At 39.4% G+C, this 21257-nt stretch overlaps 1 protein-coding gene across 4 annotated transcripts in view; it reads right to left on the reverse strand.

The window, feature by feature from the left end:
* Nucleotides 1–21257, reverse strand: part of LOC121319356 (E3 ubiquitin-protein ligase RNF38) — a 147293-nt gene that overhangs the window by 39202 nt on the left and 86834 nt on the right. For all 4 annotated transcript variants that reach the window (XM_041256716.1, XM_041256734.1, XM_041256742.1 and 1 more), the window contains one exon: nucleotides 12452–12645. In XM_041256716.1, coding sequence (XP_041112650.1) covers nucleotides 12452–12645 — 194 coding nt within the window. The remainder of the gene's footprint in view (nucleotides 1–12451; nucleotides 12646–21257) is intronic.

Genomic DNA, 21257 nt, shown 5'->3' on the forward strand with positions numbered 1-21257 from the left:
TAACTGACTTTTTTTTTTTTCAGTAACAGCAAAAGTTTTCTAATTCTACCTTAAGTTGTTTAAGTCTTGAGACTTTGAAGTAGTAGTAACAGGCAAAAACCTAAGCAATTGTTCCTTCACAGCAGTGTCCTTGACACATCTGACCCACTGATTGCTGATCAGTAACTCCTGTGATGAATCTACCATTAGGCTATTGTAACCAGCTTATTTTATTTCTCCAGCAATTGACTCCTGAATAACCTGACAGATAATATTCAGTATATTGTTAAATGTGGTCTTGGACAGGAATGTCACAAGTGATCCTTGACCTGATCCAACTTTTCCATGCATGGATTTCTTGTGGTTATGCCCATCTTCAAATGCTTAAATGACCATGTTTTGTTTCTGTATCTTAAAGTGTGTAAGCCTCTTCTCCATGATGGGCTCTATACCCTACATCTTGTCTTCCAATTTACAGAACTGCTTCAATGATTCTGCTCAGAAAGTCTTCTTTCTTTTACTTGCTGTTGATGTAGGTCTGCCAATTCTTCATTAATTTCACTTCTATGTTTTTCTCATTTTTAGCAGCCAGACATCCAGCAACAGCTCTTGAATGGCAACCTGAAATCTCATGCTTTTCTGTTTTCACATAAACACTCTTAACTGAAACAGTGACTCCACCTGTTACAAATGGTGAATCCTCATTATCAGAGCATGCCATGCAAACATTGCAGAAAAGTTTGTTGTCATTCTGGGAGTAAGCGATCCACTTTATTAAAATTTTTTGGGAACTGTCTTTTACTTCCTATAGAATGTCTTCACTGGGTCAAAGGGAAGAATTTTACAATTTGGCTGAATATAATTCTTCCACAACTGAAGCATGCTTCTGGGGTGGAGCAAACAGACGTGACAGAAAATAACTACTTTCTGCTTTTCTGGCTTCACTGACCATGTCAATTTCAGTATCATTGTCAATTGCAACACCCGACTGAGTTTTCTCTTCCCTTTCGAATTGTACATCAGATGCATCAGCAGCAGACTGAACAGCTACAGCATCTGTGCAGCTTGCAAGTAGCATGGTTTGCACTGGAGTGATCTCATCATTGAAAGCACTGTTTAGATCATGACTGTAAGCAGGGCTGTTACCTACAAGCTGGTACCAGAGACCTATTTTACTAGGAGGAGAAAGTGAGGAAGTTGGCAAATCTAAATATTTCTGTTGAAGATTGAGTAAGTTTACAAAAAGAAAGCTTGCTCTGTTTAGTATCTTCCGCTGATTTCAGCATTTTTTTTTTGTGCATCTTAGTCTTTCTCATCCAGATGCCCACTTTTCAAATCTATGTCCTTTTGACATTTTTCACAAGCAGCAAATGTTCCTAGAGTGTAAAATTACAAGAGTAAGGATATTTAAATCAAAGCAACAACCAAAATAGTAAACGGGTCAATTTAACTAAAAGGAGCGCACTAACTAAGAATGATCCTGTGGTTAGTACAGAGGATGGTACTAAACTAGTACAGTAATCTGGGGATATTTTGGACATCTGGAAAAGTTTTACTTTTTAAATATAAACAAGCCATGGTTCTTAGCGTTCTAATGAGCAGTTTAGTTTTACTCTATTCTTGGGTTTACCTACCTTTTTGTATGATTTGTGCGAGGAGTGAAAATGACTATTTAAACGCAGTGGTCAAACTTTCACCTGCACAGCCTAGCCTGAAGCTCGCAAGCACAGCTGCTCCATATTGTCAGAATCTGCACAAATCACTGATTTTGTTTCTAATCTGTAGCTATACTATATGTACTAATGTTACTTTACCACATATCAGATGATTTTTATCTCGTCACTGATCATGTGAGGGTGTTAACATCTAATCTCGCGATAAGAATTTCAGACTACGAAATCCTCATAGCTGAAAGGCATTACTTTGCAGAGACGGTCGAAATGGTATAAAAGACAACTTGATGCTCAAAGTTAACATGGTTAAACGTAACTCGCCAAAGAGATATTGTTCAGTTTGTAGAAGGCCTGTTGATGGACTCAATGTTCAGTGAAACTCAAAAAGAATAAAAGATGACCCAAATATTTGTTTGTAGAGGACAAACTCCACTATTTCTGTTTATTTCTTTTTGAAAAAACTTTCTCAGATCTCCAGTGTTGAAATAAGGAAGGTTTAAAGTGTTTAAGTCACAGTTTTGAAGGGGTGTCCAAAGTCTCCACAAAGATCTGGAACATTTTTACAAGTTTTAAATGAAAAAAAGAGCCTAAGTTATGTGTTACAGAAAGATCACATAAAGTAATGAAAGGACACTTGGAACATAACTTTCTTTATTTATGCCTAATTTAAACCATTTTTGAAAAATTATCTGACAGACATGGATCCTGGGACAGAGATTAGAGATAATTTGTATTACATTGCAAACAAATATTTTGCAAAACTGAAGACATACTAATGAATGATTGTTGTTTTACTTTAAATAAACATACATGTCTTCCTTTATTTATAAAAAGTAATAAGCATTTTTAACTCCCTGAAGTTTATTTTTTGCTCCAGACAAAGGATTTTCTAGTTCAACAAAAACGCTTAAGTTAATACTTAAAAAAGGAGTTGCAGAAAAAAGCCAAGAATTCACGAAAGGAAAGGTCACGAAAAGGCCACCAAATAATGTAGGTTTAGCTACATCAACATACAATAGTACACCAGAACCAACACTATAAATACTATTGCTTTTGACTGCTGACAAGTTTAAATGTTACATTAGAGTTCAAAACTTAAAGGTCCTTTCACAACAATGTAACATTTTTTTTTTTTTAATAGAATACTGTATGATATCGACTTTCACACCATGTAGCAAAACAGACTGAAATAAACTGTGTTCCTATTTATCTGTGCGCGTCCAACATCTGTTACACACACACATATATATACATATATACACAGTACCAGTCAAAAGTTTGAGTACAACTGCTTGAAACCAGGTTTTTCATGATTATCTACGCTTTTAACTGTATAACCTTGTCTATAAACACTTAATATTTAATTATATGATACATGTACTTATCTAAGTTGATAATCATAAGTGAACTGCATTCAAAAATTAAATTTTTAAATGAAAATGTAAATCTTGTCAATTTCAATGAAATGGTCACCCAAAGCAAAGGGATTTCAGTCTGAAGCCCAAGTCAGTTAAAAGTCTGAAATGTGTATAACACGGTGTTAGAACACTGGCTTAAGTATAAAAGTGTCTTTGTTAGATGTTTTCCGAGTTAACTAGCATGATACCTAATGAACCTTTTGTCACCAATTATTAACAGGTGAGGGTCCATGATTACTATAAATATAGGTAGACTAGGCACAAGTTTGTCATTCCTGAATGTAAGGGAGCAGAAAATGGCAAAATATGCTCAGTTAAGCAAAGAAAAATGACAGTCTGTAATTATTTCAAGAAATGAAGGTCAATCTTTAAGACAAATCGAAGAACTGTGCAAGTGTCTGTAACTGCTGTGGACAAGACCATCAAACGATTTGAAGAAACTGGCACTCATGAGGACCGAAAAAGGTCAGGCAGGCCAAGGGTGACCTCGGAATCAGAGAAAAAGTTAATTTGAGTCACAAGTCTGCGAAACCGGCGACTATCTGCCCCTGAAATACAAGCTCAGCTAAATGCTACTAAAAGTACAGATATTTCAACATCAACTGTTCAGAGGAGATTGCGTGAAGCTGGCCTAACTGGAAGAGACCATTTTTAAGAGTGCAGAATAAGAGGAAGAGACTTGCCTGGAAACAAAAAACACAGAAACTGGATGTTTAAGGAGTGGAAGTCGGTCTTATGGACTGGTGAGTCAAAATTTGAAATATTTGGGTCCAACCGCCGAGTATTTGTGAGCGCATGAGTTCTGCATGTGTGGTTCTCACTGTCAAGCATGGAGGAGGCAGTGTCATGGTCTGGGGTTCCTTTGCTGGTGACAGAGTTGATGATCTTTACCAAGTCCGTGGCAAACTCAAGCAGCATGGCTATCATAGCATACTTCAGTGGCATGCCATTCCATCAGGATTACGGCTAGTTGGGCAGTCCTTCATTCTTCAGCAAGATAATGACCAGAAACACACCTCAAACGTGTGCAAGAACTATCTGGCGAAGAAGGAAAGTGAAGAACAACTCAATCTAATGACCTGGCCTACCCAGTCTCCAGACCTCCAAACTGAGAAACCTGTTTTTACCTTTGAAAACATTAAAATGGCCTACGATTATGTGGATATAATTAGTGCTGTTTTTATTCATCTTTCAAAAATAGCACATACATTAGGTTTTCTAAACTTTTTTATTTCAATTCACAACTTTTTTCAATCATCTGCATAGTAGTATTTTCTGCACGTGAGTTGTTACTTACTGATTACTAAAAAAAGCTATACTAATAACGTGCATCATCTCACATTTTAAATATTCTAATAAACTTTACTGTAATCATGTGATTGTGGAGTTTTGCTTTTGTTGTCGTTGTTCCGATATATATGGTTGTTGCACCATTAAAAGACGTAATTTATACTTTATCACACGTGTGCTTGTCTCTTGTTCCATAGTTAAGGAATATACAACATAAACGGTTTTTCCACTTATCGCAAGTAAAACTGGACATGTACTGTGTCCCACACTTTATATTTTAAAACCTACATACTATATGAAAATATATCTCTCTATGGGAAACTGAAGTCCTACAAAATGATTATTGTAAAATTGTGGAACTTTGGATTTTTTTTCTAAAGACCTTGAAATAAAAGATTGAATATCTCAAAACTGTTTGGAATGCACATACTGTTCTTCGTCTGAATGAATGATTTATTTATTTAACCCAGCTTGTTATGCTAAAAAATTTACTTGTGTAAGACTACCAGCACATTCCACGTGTGTTGGTAGTGAGTCAATACAGACGGTTTAGTTTAATTTTGCCAAATGAAAGCTCTTTAGCTTGATCACATAACATATGCATGCCATTAACGGGAGGACAGAGGTTCTAACAGAAACAATCAGTGGACAGCGCTGCTTGTAAAAAAACAAACAAACAAAAACAAAAAAACTCACATGGCATCCAAACAGGAAAAAAAAATGTTATAGAACAAATTGTACAGACCAATTACCAAAATCATGTTCCAAAAGATGCAGCCCAAGGAATACCAGTCACCCATGTACACAACTAAAACCGTGATACTAGTCACAGGGAGGTGAAGCAGTCATAGTTTCAAAACATACTCTCTGGTCACAAAAGAACATTTTCACAGACGGCAAGCCAGAAATATATACACAGCTTCAAGATCACAGCAAAGTTTTGTTTTTTGACTTTTTTCAGACTTTTGTTAAAATTCACAACTTTCACAATTTCTGTGACCTCTGTGACGAAATTGTATCCTTAATCATAATTAAGACTGCGATGACAGTTAGTGTAGGTTAATTTTCCTGACTTCAAACATTTAACAACCCCTTTCTTTTGAAGTTAGGCGCAGGCCATTTTATCATGGAAGGGGAGGCAGTACATTGTAGTGTGCAATCATATACACACACACACACACACACACACACACACACACACACACACACACAAACAAATGCGCGGGCCAGCACAGACAGGCCAGAATGCTACTATTTGTCAAACTGCCCTCTCAATCTAACAGCCTTTTACCTGCACCCACTCATAGCTCCTCTGCAAATCCTGAACACTAGACCCTACTGGTGCTCCCGTGAACTGGTGGAAATACATTTCCTCTGCAAAATGGTGCCTATTAAGCAACAAAGTCAGTCTCGATATACACTGCTTGACAGGTACAGCCGTGCACCTGCTTTCAGAAGCCGGGCTGGTATCAAGGGAAATAATGTCCTAGTGTAACCGGACATCGATCTGAAAGCAGTCTGCTAAACTGACTCCAATACTGCAAAATAGAAAGCAGTGGAGTTCAACTTCATCCACAACTAAAATCTGACTCCAGCCTCCATTGCAGCTGTGCCGCTTCCTTCCTCAGTTTCATCTGAAACCCCGCCCAGACCATCCACAGTATCAGCTTGTACTCCACCCTCTACTTATGAGATGCTGTTTGCAATGGAAACGTGCAGTTTATTTTTTAACAAGTAAAGCCTAAAACGAATTCATGAATGCAAATAAAATGTTTTGTCATTTGGGACTTTATAAACACTGCGGATGTACACATAATAAAAGTGCATTGTTTTTTTAAATCTCTATGCAGAGAGAGAGTGAGAGAGAGAGAGAGAGAGAGATAGAGATTTATTGGGGTGTGTCTCTTCAGGAATACGGGTAAATATGCCCCCCAGCAGTGATCAGAGAGAGGACACGCCTCTGATGTCAAACTCGAGTGCACTAAGCAGACATCTTGAAAATACCTTTCAGAGACTTTAAATTTAAACATGTAAAAACTTGTCAGGATGTTAACAAATTACAGGTGTAACGCTACATGTTTCGGAAACCCACTACTTACTCTAAGTGACTTTGATATAAAAAGACCACATTTAAAATGTCTCCTTAAGCAGTTCTTATATAAGCAGGTTTTACTGTGTCACAGAATACTTTTGTCTGCGACTGTATATACTGTGTACGTGTGTTTATACTCAAGGTAGCAGATTAAGGACAAGCATTTAGTAAACTTGAATACATATTTTCTAGTAATTTAACTAATAATCTTTATAAAAAACTAACTTATTTCATTTAAAGTATTCATTCATGACAAAAGTATTGACACCCCTGCTTTAGTATTTTGTGTGTCCTCCATTTTCTTTTATTATGGCTTTCTGGTGTTTATGACAATTCTTAACCAGTATGCTACATCAACATATTGGTGAAATCTAGCTTGCATATTTCCTTTAGCTCAAACAGATTGGATATACAATGCCTGGCTACAGCTTTTTTGAGATCAGCCCAAAGCATTTCTGTTGGATTGAGATCTGGTGATTGCAAAGGCCATTCCAGAACTTTTGTCTTTGTTCGCTTCAAGAATTCCAGTTGAGTTATGGTCATTGTTAGGTCACTGTCGTGTTGGAAGATAAACTGCCAATCAGCCTACAAGCAGATGGTATCATTGTACTTTGCAGTCCCTGAACTGCAAAAAAAACCAACATATCGAACCACCCCCATATTTAGGTTTTCTTCATTAAGACTTCTTCATTTAAGGCTTTCCTTTTTTTTTTTTTTTTCTTTCCCCTTGGTTAACCCTTTAAGTACCATGATTGTGTAAACACGGTCATACTAAAGTGTCTTTCTGGGCCTGTGATTGGGTAAACACGATAAAAACACACGTCATTTTATTGTCTTACTAGACCAGGGGTGGCCAATCTTTCACAGACCAAGAGCCAAGGAAATAAAATGTACAGTGACAAAGTGCCACAAACTTTAAAAAAGTGCTTAATTTAGCATTTCATTGATATTTTTTACTACAATTACTATCACACACACTATTAAATGAAGCTGACCTTTATTTTTTCCAGTACATACGTAATATTGATATCCAAACAAATACATTTTCACTATATATAAAAGCATAATTTTGTTTTTGTTTTTTATTTGGGTGAGTAGCTAAGTATCGTTTATTTTCTTATACCACATACAGACAGGATATGTACTCAGTGTGACTTTTGGCATTCTTTACTACGCACATTGTTGGAGTTCTGAATTAAGATGTAGTTCAATGACACCATTTAGATCTGAGATGGATACGTTCTACCATGTGATGTTAGAGCTGCAGGTCTGAAATTTGCTTTTGCGGTTGACTGTTGTTTGGACATAGGATAGCAACAATATCCTGTGACGAAGTGCCCGCCCCTGTGTGTACTTTCTGTTATATGTTGTGTGTTAATGTTGGTGTATAGTCATTGGTACACAGGATATAAATGGGTCTGTGTAACACGAGTGTTTAAAATGTATATTTGTATTTAGCACGAGGATTGCACAGCACTTCACGTGCAAGTACGGGGAATTGCACTTTATTAATTCGCGTGAAGTTGTATCGCGACTCCAATTGTATGATTGATTAGCGATCGAGTCACAGTACAGCTGCATAAAAGCTGCATGTTTTCACCCACTCAGGGTTGTGTGTTCGGTGAGTGGAGAACGGGACTGGAGACAGAGGTAATACGAATAATAATAATAGTAGTCGTAGTCGTAGTAAAATATCTGCTCACCGTGTTTTGTTTAGTCCGTTTTGTTTGTTTATTTATTTTGGCGAATGTGCCGTGCCCTGTTTTTGTACTGTTACAACCGTTTATTTTCTGTCTGTCTGTTTATTTATTAAATGCTGAGCGCAAGCAAGCGCTCAGCTCCACCAAACTCCACCTCTCTGTTGCTTATTTCCTGGCTCTGGTCTGAATTCACCCACTCCAGCCGTCTTTGTGACAAATCCCTAAGGCAAGTTTTCACAAACTCACCTTCGGAGTAGGGTTTTTTTTTTTTTATTTGCACGGGCAATGTTCCACGCCATTTGTTAGGAGCAGGCTAGAGTCGCGGTCTCAGATTGTTTGGGAAATTTGGTCAACATTTACATCTGTTTACCCATTTGCCACTAGCAGTCATTTTGACGGGTACATTTTAATCATCTTCGATATGAAAATGAAATGCAAACTTTCAGATACAATTCAAAAATATGTATTCATGAATATAATATCTAACATTTACATAGGAGAAACACCATATTTAAATAGAAATTAGCACATATAACACATGACTGTCGTGGCAGTTTAATCGTTAACTTTTAAAGACAGAAGTTCCGAATCTTTTGGAAATTCTTTGTCAATGCGGGCATGGTTTGTAGTGAAGTAACGCTGCAGATTTGAAGATTTGAACTGTGACATAAAAGGCAAGTGCACGGTTGCATAACACCTTAAGTGAAATTCCCCCTTTAGTCTTCCCAAATGTTCTACTTAAGTAATATTTATATTTAAAGTATTTCTCTTAAGTTAGTTAACCGTTGCACAAATGACTTTAGGGGATAACTAAGTGAAAATACTTAAATGTCCTACTGAGGCCCCTTAAATAAAAAAAAAACGGTATGGCAGCGTTTTTGGAAATTGAAGAGGACAAAGCCACACTTAGTAGAAGGATTTGCAGAGAGAAAATCCTTTGGATATAATGGATGACAAGCAATTAATAACAAACTAATGATTTGACCGAATACTGTCTTTTAAATGTCTGTATAATGCTGGAAGCAGATTAGCAACCCCAAACAAGAAGAAATCACGCATTGCTCCCTGTTCCTCAAATACAGTGGTAGCACTTCATTTTTTCGCAACTAGTGTCTTTTTATTACTATAAAAATGTATACTTAAAAAAAAAAAAAAACACATTTGTCAGGTTGGAATAACATCTTAAGTGAGATTAATTAATTTACCTGCTTTTTGTGATGCTCTTCTGAAATCAGAATATATATCTATTTTTTTTTTTTTTTTTTAATCTCATGAATGCTGTGATTTACCATCAAGTTTCTTGCATTCACACATTGTTATTTCTGCCAATTTCTTCTGCTTCGTTGTCAAATTCGGACATAGTTTGCCTGTTATTTGTTTTCTTTTATTATATTCCCCCCATAATTATGATGTTTTTTCTCCTCTGTCCAGTTTGGATTTCTTTCTTTTTTTTTTTTTTTTTTTTTTTTTTTATCAGCCATACTGTAGTTTTTCTTAACTGCCCAAATGTTGCCATGGAGATAGGATTTACAGAAAACAGTAAGCTACTCGCCTACTGGTTGAAATCTTAAATCAATGCATACTTAAGTGTTTTCCCTTCGCTGAGGAGAATGGTTAAGAAGTTTTGTGCAACACCCTTAAGTTTATCCCTTAGCTAAGAGAAAAATACACTTAAGTGAAATACTTAATAATAATATGGTTTATGCAACTGGCAAATAAGGCACAGGAGTTTTCCATTGCGTTCAACAAAAAAAAAAAACACTCTCCCACTCCGGTAAGAAGGTTTGATATTCATCTTTAGATGCACAGTAAAGTAATGGTTGATATGATTTTCTAGTTACTTGCTATGTAACAAAAAAATGTTGCTGCCATGCTGCTGATTGACTAAGGTCAGAAATGGATCGGCTTGTGATGGGGGGGAGGGGACAACTCGGAGACTTATTGTAAAAATAATACACATATAAAAATTTCATTGTGTAATGAAATATATGGGAAGTTCGAAGAGCTGCAGTTTGACCACAAAAGAGCATTATGCGGCTCGGGAGACGCTGGTTGGCCACCCCTGTACTAGGCCACCATACTTTGCCGTACAGAATGGAAACATGTATCACTGCATAGGGGAGGGATTGAATTTCACTCCCTGCTAGTTATTTTTCAGCAGAGTACAGAAAGTAAACATGAGGAACTTGATAAGAGATGAGAAAGAAACAGAAAAGCACTGTAAAAATCTGATGTATTTCACAATTATATTAGAACATTTACTCTGTCTCATGTGTTTTAATATACAGTACTGTGCAAAAGTTTTGGGCAAGTGTGAAAAAATGCTGTAAAGTAAGAATGCTTTCAAAAATAGACATGTTAATAGATTATATTTATCAATTAACTAAATGCAAAGTGAGTGAACAGAAGAAAAGTCTAAATCAAATCCATATTTGGTGTGACCACCCTTTGCCTCCAAAACAGCATCAATTCTTCTAGGTACACTCAAAAAGTCAGGGATTTTGTAGGCATATAGTCAGGTGTATGATTAAACAATTATACCAAACAGGTGGTAAAGTGGGAATTCAATATGTAGGTTGAAACACAATCATTAACTGAAACAGAAACAGCTGTGTAGGAGGAATAAAACTGGGTGAGGAACAGCCAAACTCAGCTAACAAGGTGAGGTTGCTGAAGACAGTTTACTGTCAAAAGTCACACACCATGGCAAGACTAAGCACAGCAACAAGACACAAGGTAGTTATACTGCATCAACAAGGTCTCTCCCAGGCTGAAATTTCAAGGCAGACAGGGTTTTCCAGATGTGCTGTTCAAGCTCTTTTGAAGAAGCACAAAGAAACGGGCAACGTTGAGGACCGTAGACGCAGTAGTCGGCCAAGGAAATTTACTGCAGTAGATGAAAGACACATCATGCTTACTTCCCTTCGCAATCAGAAGATGTCCGCAATGCCATCAGCTCAGAATTAGCAGAAAACAGTGGGATCCTGGTACACCTATCTACTGTCCAGAGAAGTCTGGTCAGAAGTGGCCTTCATGGAAGACTTGCGGCCAAAAAGCCATACCTCCGACGTGGAAACAAGGCCAAGCGACTCAACTATGCACGAAAACACAGGAACTGGGGTGCAGAAAAATGGCAGCAGGTGCTCTGGACTGATGAGTCAAAATTTGAAATATTTGGCTGTAGCAAAAGGCAGTTTGTTCACCAATGGGCTGGACAGCGGTACACGAGTGAGTGTCTGCAGGCAACAGTGAAGCATGGTGGAGGTTCCTTGCAAGTTTGAGGCTGCATTTCTGCAAATGGAGTTGGGGATTTGGTCAGAATTAATGGTCTTCTCAATGATGAGAAGTACAGGCAGATACTTATCCATCATGTAATACCATCAGGGAGGCATCTGATTGGCCCCAAATTTATTCTGCAGCATGACAATGACCCCAAACATACAGCGAAAGTCACTAAGAACTATCTTCAGCGTAAATAAGAACAAGAAGTCCTGGAAGCGATGGTATGGCCCCCACAGAGCCCTGATCTCAACATCATCGAGTCTGTTTGGGATTACATGAAGAGAGAGAAGCAACTGAGGCTGCCTAAATCCACAGAAGAACTATGGTTAGTTCTCCAAGAGGTCTGGGCCAACCTACCTGCCGAGTTCCTTCAAAAACTGTGTGCAAGTGTACCTAGAAGAATTGATGCTGTTTTGAAGGCATAGGGTGCTCACACCAAATATGGATTTGATTTAGATTTTTCTTCTGTTCACTCACTTTGCATTTAGTTAATTGATAAATATAATCTATTAACATGTCTACTTTTGAAAGCATTCTTACTTTACAGCATTTTTTCACACTTGCCTAAAACTTTTGCACAGTACGGTATATGTTTTACAACTTGGTCAGATCGGAAATGCTGACCAGACCTCCATATTTTTTGACATGCCAAGCAATACCACAGTTCACAAAAAGGGACAAAAACAGGTGGGAGTAATCACGGCTGGAAATGAGAAGCAGCGCATAACTGTAATGCTCTGTGATAGCAGACGGCTGCAAACTGCCTCCATACGTCACTTTCTTATACTGTATGCATAACTGAGTTTGTATCTTTGTAAATGCATCTTATTTGATGTTTTATTTTTTTCTCAAATTGAGGGTGGAGAATTTGGATACATACACACTGGCCTTTCTGCTCCTATGCCAGTCATCCCATGCTAGTGTTTTTGACTGTGAACCAGTTTTACAAGCATGTGTGTGTATCTGTGTATGACCATTTCTGCCTGACGTTGCCTGGGTGCCTATGTCTTACTGTACCTCCTCCTGTTCCGAGCTGGTGTGTTGCATCTTTCCCCTGAGAAATGGTGTTGGTTGGGTCTAGCTGAAGGGGGCCGACGATTTGATGGCATCTCCCATGGTCTCATTGGTGGAGATGGGGCAGGAGAGGCAGAGGAGAAATCGAAGACTGAATGAGAAAGCCGCTGGCGCTTGGGGCTCGGGCTGTCTTCACTCTGCATTGAGGAAAACATGGAAAGATTAGGTTGAGAGCAAAACAAAACAGAAGGCATCACACAGGTACAGTAAGAGGCAGTGACACAATTTTCAAATAACGTTTAGTTTTATAAACTGAATAATACCCCCACAGGTTTTTAAAACCCTGAAATAAAAATGATTTAGCTGCCTTGCAAATTCAACAGTTGTGTTATTCTGTGTAAGATATACACAGGCAGTGTATTTGTGTTTTCACCGTAAATGTGTCACAAAATAGCTTACCCCAGTGTAAACTAGGGATGGGTCAGTGTAGTCCTATACACGTTTACACAAAATAAAAATAAAAAGTATTTGAACTGCATATTATATATTCAAGTACACAAAAAAAGCCTTATATATTAGCTACTAACCAAAACGGGTCTTTTTTTAAATGCTTACCCTTAAAGTGTTAAAAGTCAGACGTTGTTTGCATATTAAACGAAAGAACCCTAATTAATTATGCAATGCTTGTAACGTCACAATTCTACAGTAAACATATTCCATTTGAAATTGTTGATAATTGTACTGCCTCATTTTTAGCTAATGTTATCAGATCCCTGCTTGAGTTTCCCTGTAATGACTGCACACAGCAGCTTCTGCGCTGTTGCTAGGCAGTCATGAAACAGCTTCCGGGAGCATGGCACCAGCAAACTATAAATGTGGAAACTGAAATAAAATAAAATAAATGTACTGTACATAACAAGTGCTAAAAGAAGCAAGTCAAACTTGGATAACATTGAAATTAGAAAGCTACGTAACATTATGAATATAAAGACATACTAAACGCAGTGACTAATAAGAAAAAACAAGATACTTGGAGTTAGAAAGGAGCTGTTTTTTAACTCTGGACTGCAGTTCAATTTAAAACATCTACTGTTGACTTTCTGTAAATGGACACTAACATCAACATTTGTTAATGACCATTAAAAGTACAACCAGGTATGTTCCTTGTTCTGAATTATTAACAGATTATTGAGCATTGTGCTACTGTAGCTCATTTGTGCCGGTGCTCCAGTTCAACTGCACAAACGCACTTGTGCTCGTCTACATCGGTTGGGTCTAAAAATGAACTATGCAACGAGCCAGCTGTCACCCTCCCAGATAGGTACCTATCTAGGGGTGCACCTGGACTCAGGGCTCTTGTTGGACACTGTGGCAGAGCAAAGCTCTGCCCTTTTTAAATTGGTAGGGATGGGGTTAATTTCCCCTACCTGCCTGGGTTTATTATGTTCAGGTGGCTGGAGTTGATTAGTTGATTAAATGATTAACTTAATTAACGATCAATCAGCGCCCAGCCACCTGACATAAAAGGAGGCCTCTGCTTCTCATTTGGGAGGAGGGAGTTGAGGAAGCAGGTTGGTGTTTGTTTGTTAGTTTGAAAGTTTTGAATCCAGTGAAGGCATTGCCCAGCCTGGAAACCTTATTTTTTTGTAAGTTTTGTTTTTGCTTTATTTGTGTCTAAAGATCTTTGTTTTGCCCTTGTGCACTTTATTTTTGTGTTTTTGTTTTTTTTTTATAATAAAATTTGGATTTTTTGAACAGCAGTCTGTCTCTGGGCCTCTTTCCACTCTCCAGCCTGCCACAGACACCCTGTCGTACGACAGAGTGAAGAGAGTAACCACCTGCCTGCCTAGAGCTGTTTCAGCTCGGCAGGGCACTACCAGTAGTGGTCTTCCAGAGGCTTCGCCTAGGCATAACGCTGTGCAGTCATCAGGAAAGAGGTCATCACCACAGACACACCCAATTCAGGGTGGGGCGTGCAGGGTGTGAGGCAGACCCATTGGAAGGGTTGCCACATCGATATTTTAGAACTGCAGGCAGTGTACCTGTCCTTGTAGGAATTTTGGAGCATGTTTAGGGGAGACACTGTACGGACAACACGTCTGTGGTGTCTTACATAAACCACCAGGGTGGTCTGCGGTCAGACAGTCTCTATTCTGTGGTCCACAAACTTCTGTTATAGGCATAAGTGAACCACCTCTCATTCCGGGCAGTTCACTTACGGGAGTGATCAACTTGGCTGCGGACTTCCTCTCGAGCGCTGTCCTCAGCAGTGCAGAGTGGAGACTCCATCCAGAGATTATGAGCCTCATTTGAGAGAAATTTGAGAGGGCAGCGGTAGACCTCTATGCCTCTCGGGAGTAGATTCATTGTCCACCGTGGTTCTCCATAACAGGAGAGGGGAGACCTCTAGGGGTAGATGCGCTGGTGCAACTGTGACCAGCGCATCTACTCTATGCGTTTCCACCACTTGCACTGCTCCCACTACATCTGGAGAAGATCAGACAGGACCAGGCCAGGGTGCTCCTAATAGCCCCTTACTGGCCCAGGAGAGTCTGGTTCTCCTCCTGATGCAGCTCCTGAAAGGCCAGCTGTGGAAACTGCCGATGCGTTGAGCCCTGCTTATTCAGACACGGCAGTCTGTAGCACCTCAACCCATCAGGCCTGCAGCTCTGGGTTTGGCCCCTGAACAGCTGCATTTGAGCCATCTGGGGTTACCAAACAGGGTGACTGACACCCTGCAAAAAGCCATGGCAGCCTCTACTCACTCCCAGTATGGGTACAAGTGGGGCATGTTGAAAAGGTCTATTTGGTAGCCATTTCTCTGTGACACGTAAAAATCGATTCAGTCTCCCCAGGAGCTCATTTCCTGGCGGGACAATTTTTGAAAGGCACCCGGCTGCTTAGGCCACCGGTGAAGGACTTTGTTCCTTGTTGGAGATTAAATGTAGTGCTCAATGCACTGACAAAAACCTCCATTTTTAGCCTATTGTGTTGACAGGACTAAAAGCTACACACAGTCAGAACAATTTTGTCTTTGTTACGGGGCTAAGTCCCAGGGACAGGCGCTTTCTAAACAGCATCTGTTTAAACACAGTCTAGACTGCTTACGAACTTGCCAATCTGCCCTACCCTGAGAAGCTCACCGGCCATTCCACCAGGGGTCAGGTGACTTCATGGGCTTTGTTCCAGGGTGGATCTATCCAGGACAAATGCAGTGCAGCGGTGTGGGCTTCCCCCATACTTTTGCCAGGTTCTGTCAGCTGAATGTGTGGACTCGCAGGGTCCTGGATTTGGCACTAAAGTACTATGGACGGCTTCCCAGTCCACCCTCTCGTCAGAACATTAGAGGCGAGTCCATCTTAAATGTTTATCAGATTGCTGGAATTCTGTTCTGTGAGCTTTGTAGTTCAGTGTTGTATGCCATGTCCTTGCGACAGCTTGGGTATAGTTGCCCATTTGCAATGGTTAACCCTGCAGTCCATTTATTCGCGTCAGGTCCAGTTTATTTTACACACGCTGTTTAAAATATTTTTTTTTTCCCCCCAGTGTAAAACAGGTTTAAAAGGCACTGAATTGCAAAAGGGCACTCAGTATTGTATCAAGTCCTACCCCTTGTTTGCTGTATTTTTCACATACCTCTTACCTATAGACGTGCACACTAATAAATCCTCTCCTGATCACTCGTTTTTATCACCAAACTCCTCAATAATGTGATTCAAGTCATCATTTTATTACTATAACATCTCAAAAAGTTCTGCAAATGTCTGTGATATTCTTTGAGTGCTTGTGGGTTACAAACACTCGTGCTCATAACCCATATTTATATCCTGTGTATTTCATACATAAACACCAACATTAATGTACCCTTTCAATGTAAAAAGAAATGAAAATTTCAAAAGTTCTTGCAGTTCATATTAATGGTTCTTTGAGTAAATGTTTCAAATGAGTGACTACAACCTTATTAATTGCATTAGGTGTAATAGGTTGTCAGTTTGTCCACAATTATAGGTGAACTTATTTATAGTAACAAATCAGAAGTTATGAAAGGTGCATCTCTGTTAAATTACTCTGTGTAGACCTAATTCAAATTAAATGATGATGCCAAACTGACTTAGCTGAGGTCCCAAACCACTGTGAAACTTACATAAGCTATACAGAACTGCAAAACAAGCAAAGGGATCCTGTGGACTTGGCCCACTTTGAGAAAGACCGTACTTACTACCCAGTTCCACAACTGGAAAAATAAGCAAAGTGGCTTGTAGCCGACTGCTTAGAGTCTTAGTGCAAATATCTGGAAGATGTTCAGCTCCTGTACTTCTGTGAGTAGGTCATTTAAATTTTCCAGGTAGTTTAATTTAGAGTGCATATTGAAATTAGTTTGGTTTGTCTGAAAACCATGAGCTGCAGTTCTACTTTGACATGACTTGCCCCTTACAACTGACCTCTGCGATAAAGGCAGGGGGTACCAGAATAATAACAAATAAAAAACAGATAATACATTATCTCATTCTGTCTACACTGTGTCTAATTGTATAACACATTAGTATGAATGATGCAATAAAACTGTATTCAGCTTACATGTCAGTTAAAAAAATGGTAATAATGGTATGTCCTGTTCCCTTGGCTGCACAAAGTCTGTTTTTTCGGGTTTAAACCTTCACTTTGGTTTTACCGAAAACAAATTGGATGTCAAAAACGGCTAAAGGAGATGAGAAAAAACGGAACTGATCATAACCGATTTGCATCCCTAATCCACATCCAAACAATGCATTTCTGGCAATAATAGTCTTGTGTATACTGTAAATCTGGGGTTTGCAACCTTTTTTGAATCAAGTTCCAACTATGCAATTTTGTTTTACTTGGCGTCCCCATATCCAGTGCACAGAACACACACTTAATTCCAATGTTTAAAAAAAAAAAGGATTAAAACCAACTGAAAAATCTTTTTCTTTGGGGGTTCCTATTACCAGTACAAATTCTACTGCCAGTAAGAAGTCCCAAAAAGACTACTGGACATCAAGGCTCAAAAAAGAGAAATACTTTAAGTTTAGAGAAAGTAATATGGGTGGCTGTATTATGAATTTGTTTTGTACACTACTGGCAGCAGCAGAATCAGTGCCAGTAAAAATCCTAGTACTGGTAGTGAAAAAAAAAAAAAAAAGAGAAGAAAAATGCACACATATCTGGTATCTTCTGTAAATTGTATAATCCTATAAACTGAACTTCTTTAGATTTTGATGAACTTGATACTAGTTTCTCTAAACAAAATATTACAGAAATTGTTACACACTTTTCTCCGGCTGCACTTTGTTTTTAATAAACAGTCTGTCATTAGCCAGTGCATCACCACAGACAACGAGGTTCTTCTGCAGTGTCAACAAAAATAAATCCAATTTCTAAGTAACTTTCTTCATATTTCGTACTTCCATATTCCCGTATATCCATATTTTGAATGCATTGTCATTGTTATAATAACTGTCTTGTTAGAACTCACACTGAACCCTGCTTGAAACCTAGACATGCCCCCCCCCCCCCCCCCCCCCCCGCCCCCGCTTAGTGCTGCTGCTGTAAACAATACCAAGTCAAAGGTAAGAAATACTGTACATCTTACTAAATTAGTAGCTTGCTTGTTCCGTAATTTAATATCAAGCTGGCCAGTTTAGTTAAAAGATTGTTGGGATGATGTGCTATTCACTTCTGTATTAAGTCTCTTAATTAACTCTTCAGTAGCAGAGGCCAAAAACAGATTACCAAACAGGAGAGACTATGCTTGGATTGAAGTAAAACAGTAGCAAGTCATAGCAAATGGCTCTGCAAGTAAAACAAGCCTGCATGATAATGCCATTTACAATGTGTGCAAAAATACTGTTAACAAAATATATTTGAAATTGTATTTGTGTTTAGATGTCTTACTCTCACTGTATGCCGTTCCACATATGTGTAAATGCTACATCAAGCTACTCCCAAGTTAGAACAAAACATATTATATTAAACTTTCCAAAGTACTACCAAAACTGACAAAAAATATCTTCATAAACGTTCAGAAATACTAATAAAACCATACAAGTGGTTTATTCTACTTTCAACAAATTAGGGCCATAAGAGTCTGAAAATGCAGCAGTAGTACACTGTTAAAAGCACTAGTAGCCATCGGGACTGAATTCTAAGCTGTTTTTCCACCCAAATACTGCACACCACAGTATCTAACCCAAGTCACTCTGCATCAGGGGGACTGATATGGTGACAGAAAGCAAACTCAAGTAGTTCTGGGCTGCCTGAAAACTAACCCAAACTGCTAGCCGTCAGTTTTTATTATTATTATTATTATTATTATTACTGTTACTATTATTATTATTATTATTATTTATTATTATTATTATTATTATTATTCATTTAGACATCTTTATCCAAGGCGACTTACAGAGACTAGGGTGTGTGAACTATGCATTCGTTGCAGTCACTTACAACAACATCTCACCCGAAAGACGGAGCACAAGGAGGTTAAGACCTGCTTAGGTCACACGGCCTCTGTCAAGACACACACTAATCTTTTAAACTTAAGGTATTATTTACCTTTTTCATAAATGAGCAATTAAGTTATATTGCTTTCTTAATACATGATCTTGACATTTAAATGCAGCAACCTAGTAAAGATATAAAAAAAAAAAAGAAATACACCAGTTGCTATTAGCGGATTTGAAAAAATCATGTTGTGTAATTTACAACACTCTGTGTTCAAGCATGTGCTTGCTGGGAATATGTTTAAAAAAAACCTAAAGTTTATTTGGCAAAAAAAATGTCATGTTTTTTTTTTCTTTCAATTTTAGTGTTGCTGACCTTGGTACTTATCATATTTACATATTCATATATTTAAACACTATATGTATTTATTAGACATGCACAATCCATCGATTTGTAAAACCTGCACATTAAGTAATATTGATGCTAGGTAATTCACTCCCATTGGCTCTACCATTCGTGCAAGAGTTTAAAATGTTTTGTTGGGATAACGTTGATTAAGCAATTTATTTAAATTCAAATTGTATTTATTTTATTTTATTTTATTTTTTCAGAAAGGCAGTGTGGCAGAGCAAAGCTCTGCCCTTTTTAAATTGGCAGGATGGGGTTAATTTCCCCTATCTGCCTGGGTTTATTATGTTCAGGTGGCTGGGGTTGATTAGTTGATTAGGTTAATTAATGATCAATCAGCACCCAGCCACCTGACATAAAAGGAGGCCTCTGCTTCTCATGTGGGAGGAGGGAGCTGAGGAAGCAGGTTGGTGTTTGTGGTTTTTGTGATTTGTGAATTCTACATCCAGTGAAGGCATTGCCCAGCCTGGAAACCTTTATTTTTATAAGTTTGTTTTTTGTACAGTTTTTTTTGTGTTTAAATCCCTTTATTTTGCCCTTGTGCACTTTTATTTTGTGTTATTTATAATAAAATAGTTATTTTTTTGAACTTCAGACTGTCTCTGGGCCTCTATCCACTTGCCAGCCTGCCGCATTTGGTGTCAGAAGTGGTATAGCGCCACCTAGAGGCTCAGAGCAGTATATATATATTTTTTTTTTAATTTTTGGGATAAATTAATTTTTTTATTTTTTTTTGAATGGGAAAGAGCAGCAGACAGCGGCAAAGGCAGCAAAAACAGCAGCAGCTGAAGAAATGTAAGCTGCTGCAACCACCGCTGGAGGACCCGGCCAGCCTCTTCCCCTGGTGTTCCTGGTGCGGGAAGGAGGACCATCGTTGGCAGTCCTGCCCAGATGTGCCACCGGTAAACTGGCCTGGCCAGTGTGAGGAGGACGGCCACAACTGGGCAGGATGCCCCTACTACCAGGCCCAGGAAGAGGTGCAGTATTCACCCCGGGCATCAGGGGCCACCCCACTACCTCCAGCACCATCACCTTCACCACCATCACAGGAGATCTGGGACTGGTTGATGCACCCTGAGGCAGACCTCGTCCACGATCTCCCCATAGTTATCAACACGCTGTGGCGTCGAGAGGGGGAGAGGTGGGAACAGTGGGAGGAACACCACCACCCGGCGTCCTTCCCAGAGGTTGCCCTCATGGTGGTTAATTACCTGGCGGTAGACATGGGAGATGCCCCAGTCACTCCAATAAAGAGGGTGGAGATGCCTTCCTGAGAGCCAGAGAGGGGTGAGGAGCCGCCGCTCCCAGAGCCAGAGAGGGGTGAGGAGCTGCCGCTCCCAGAGCCAGAGAGGGGTGAGCTATGGCCCAAGGATGCCTACGTTGCAGCGCTCAGGGATGACGCACCCGCATCGCCTGGGGTTGCCTGCTGCTCCGCATCACTTGGGACTGCTGGTGTCTCCTTTTTGTTTTCTAGGGTTCCCGAGGGTCCGCTGCCATCGCTTCCGCCACTAGAGGGAGCCGGGCCGTCGCCGCCTCCGCCACCAGAGGGATCCGGGGCCCCCTCAACCAAAGAAGGCTTGGGGGCTCCGACATCAACCCCGCCCACCCAAGGGACATAATTGGACTCTTGGGTGGGGTAGTTGGCCAATTGCGGCCTGTGTACGTTGTACATGGGGGGAGGTGTGTGGCAGAGCAAAGCTCTGCCCTTTTTAAATTGGCAGGGATGCAGTTAATTTCACCTGCCTGGGTTTATTATGTTCAGGTGGCTGGGGTTGATTAGTTAATTAGATTAACGATCAATCAGCGCCCAGCTACCTGACATAAAAGGAGGCCTCTGCTTCTCAGTTGGGAGGAGGGAGCTGAGGAAGTAGGTTGGTGTTTGTGGTTTTTGTGACTTGTGAATTCTACATCCAGTGAAGGCATTGCCCAGCCCGGAAAC

This window comes from Polyodon spathula, chromosome 1, assembly GCF_017654505.1.
Source record: "Polyodon spathula isolate WHYD16114869_AA chromosome 1, ASM1765450v1, whole genome shotgun sequence".
NCBI lineage: Eukaryota > Metazoa > Chordata > Actinopteri > Acipenseriformes > Polyodontidae > Polyodon > Polyodon spathula.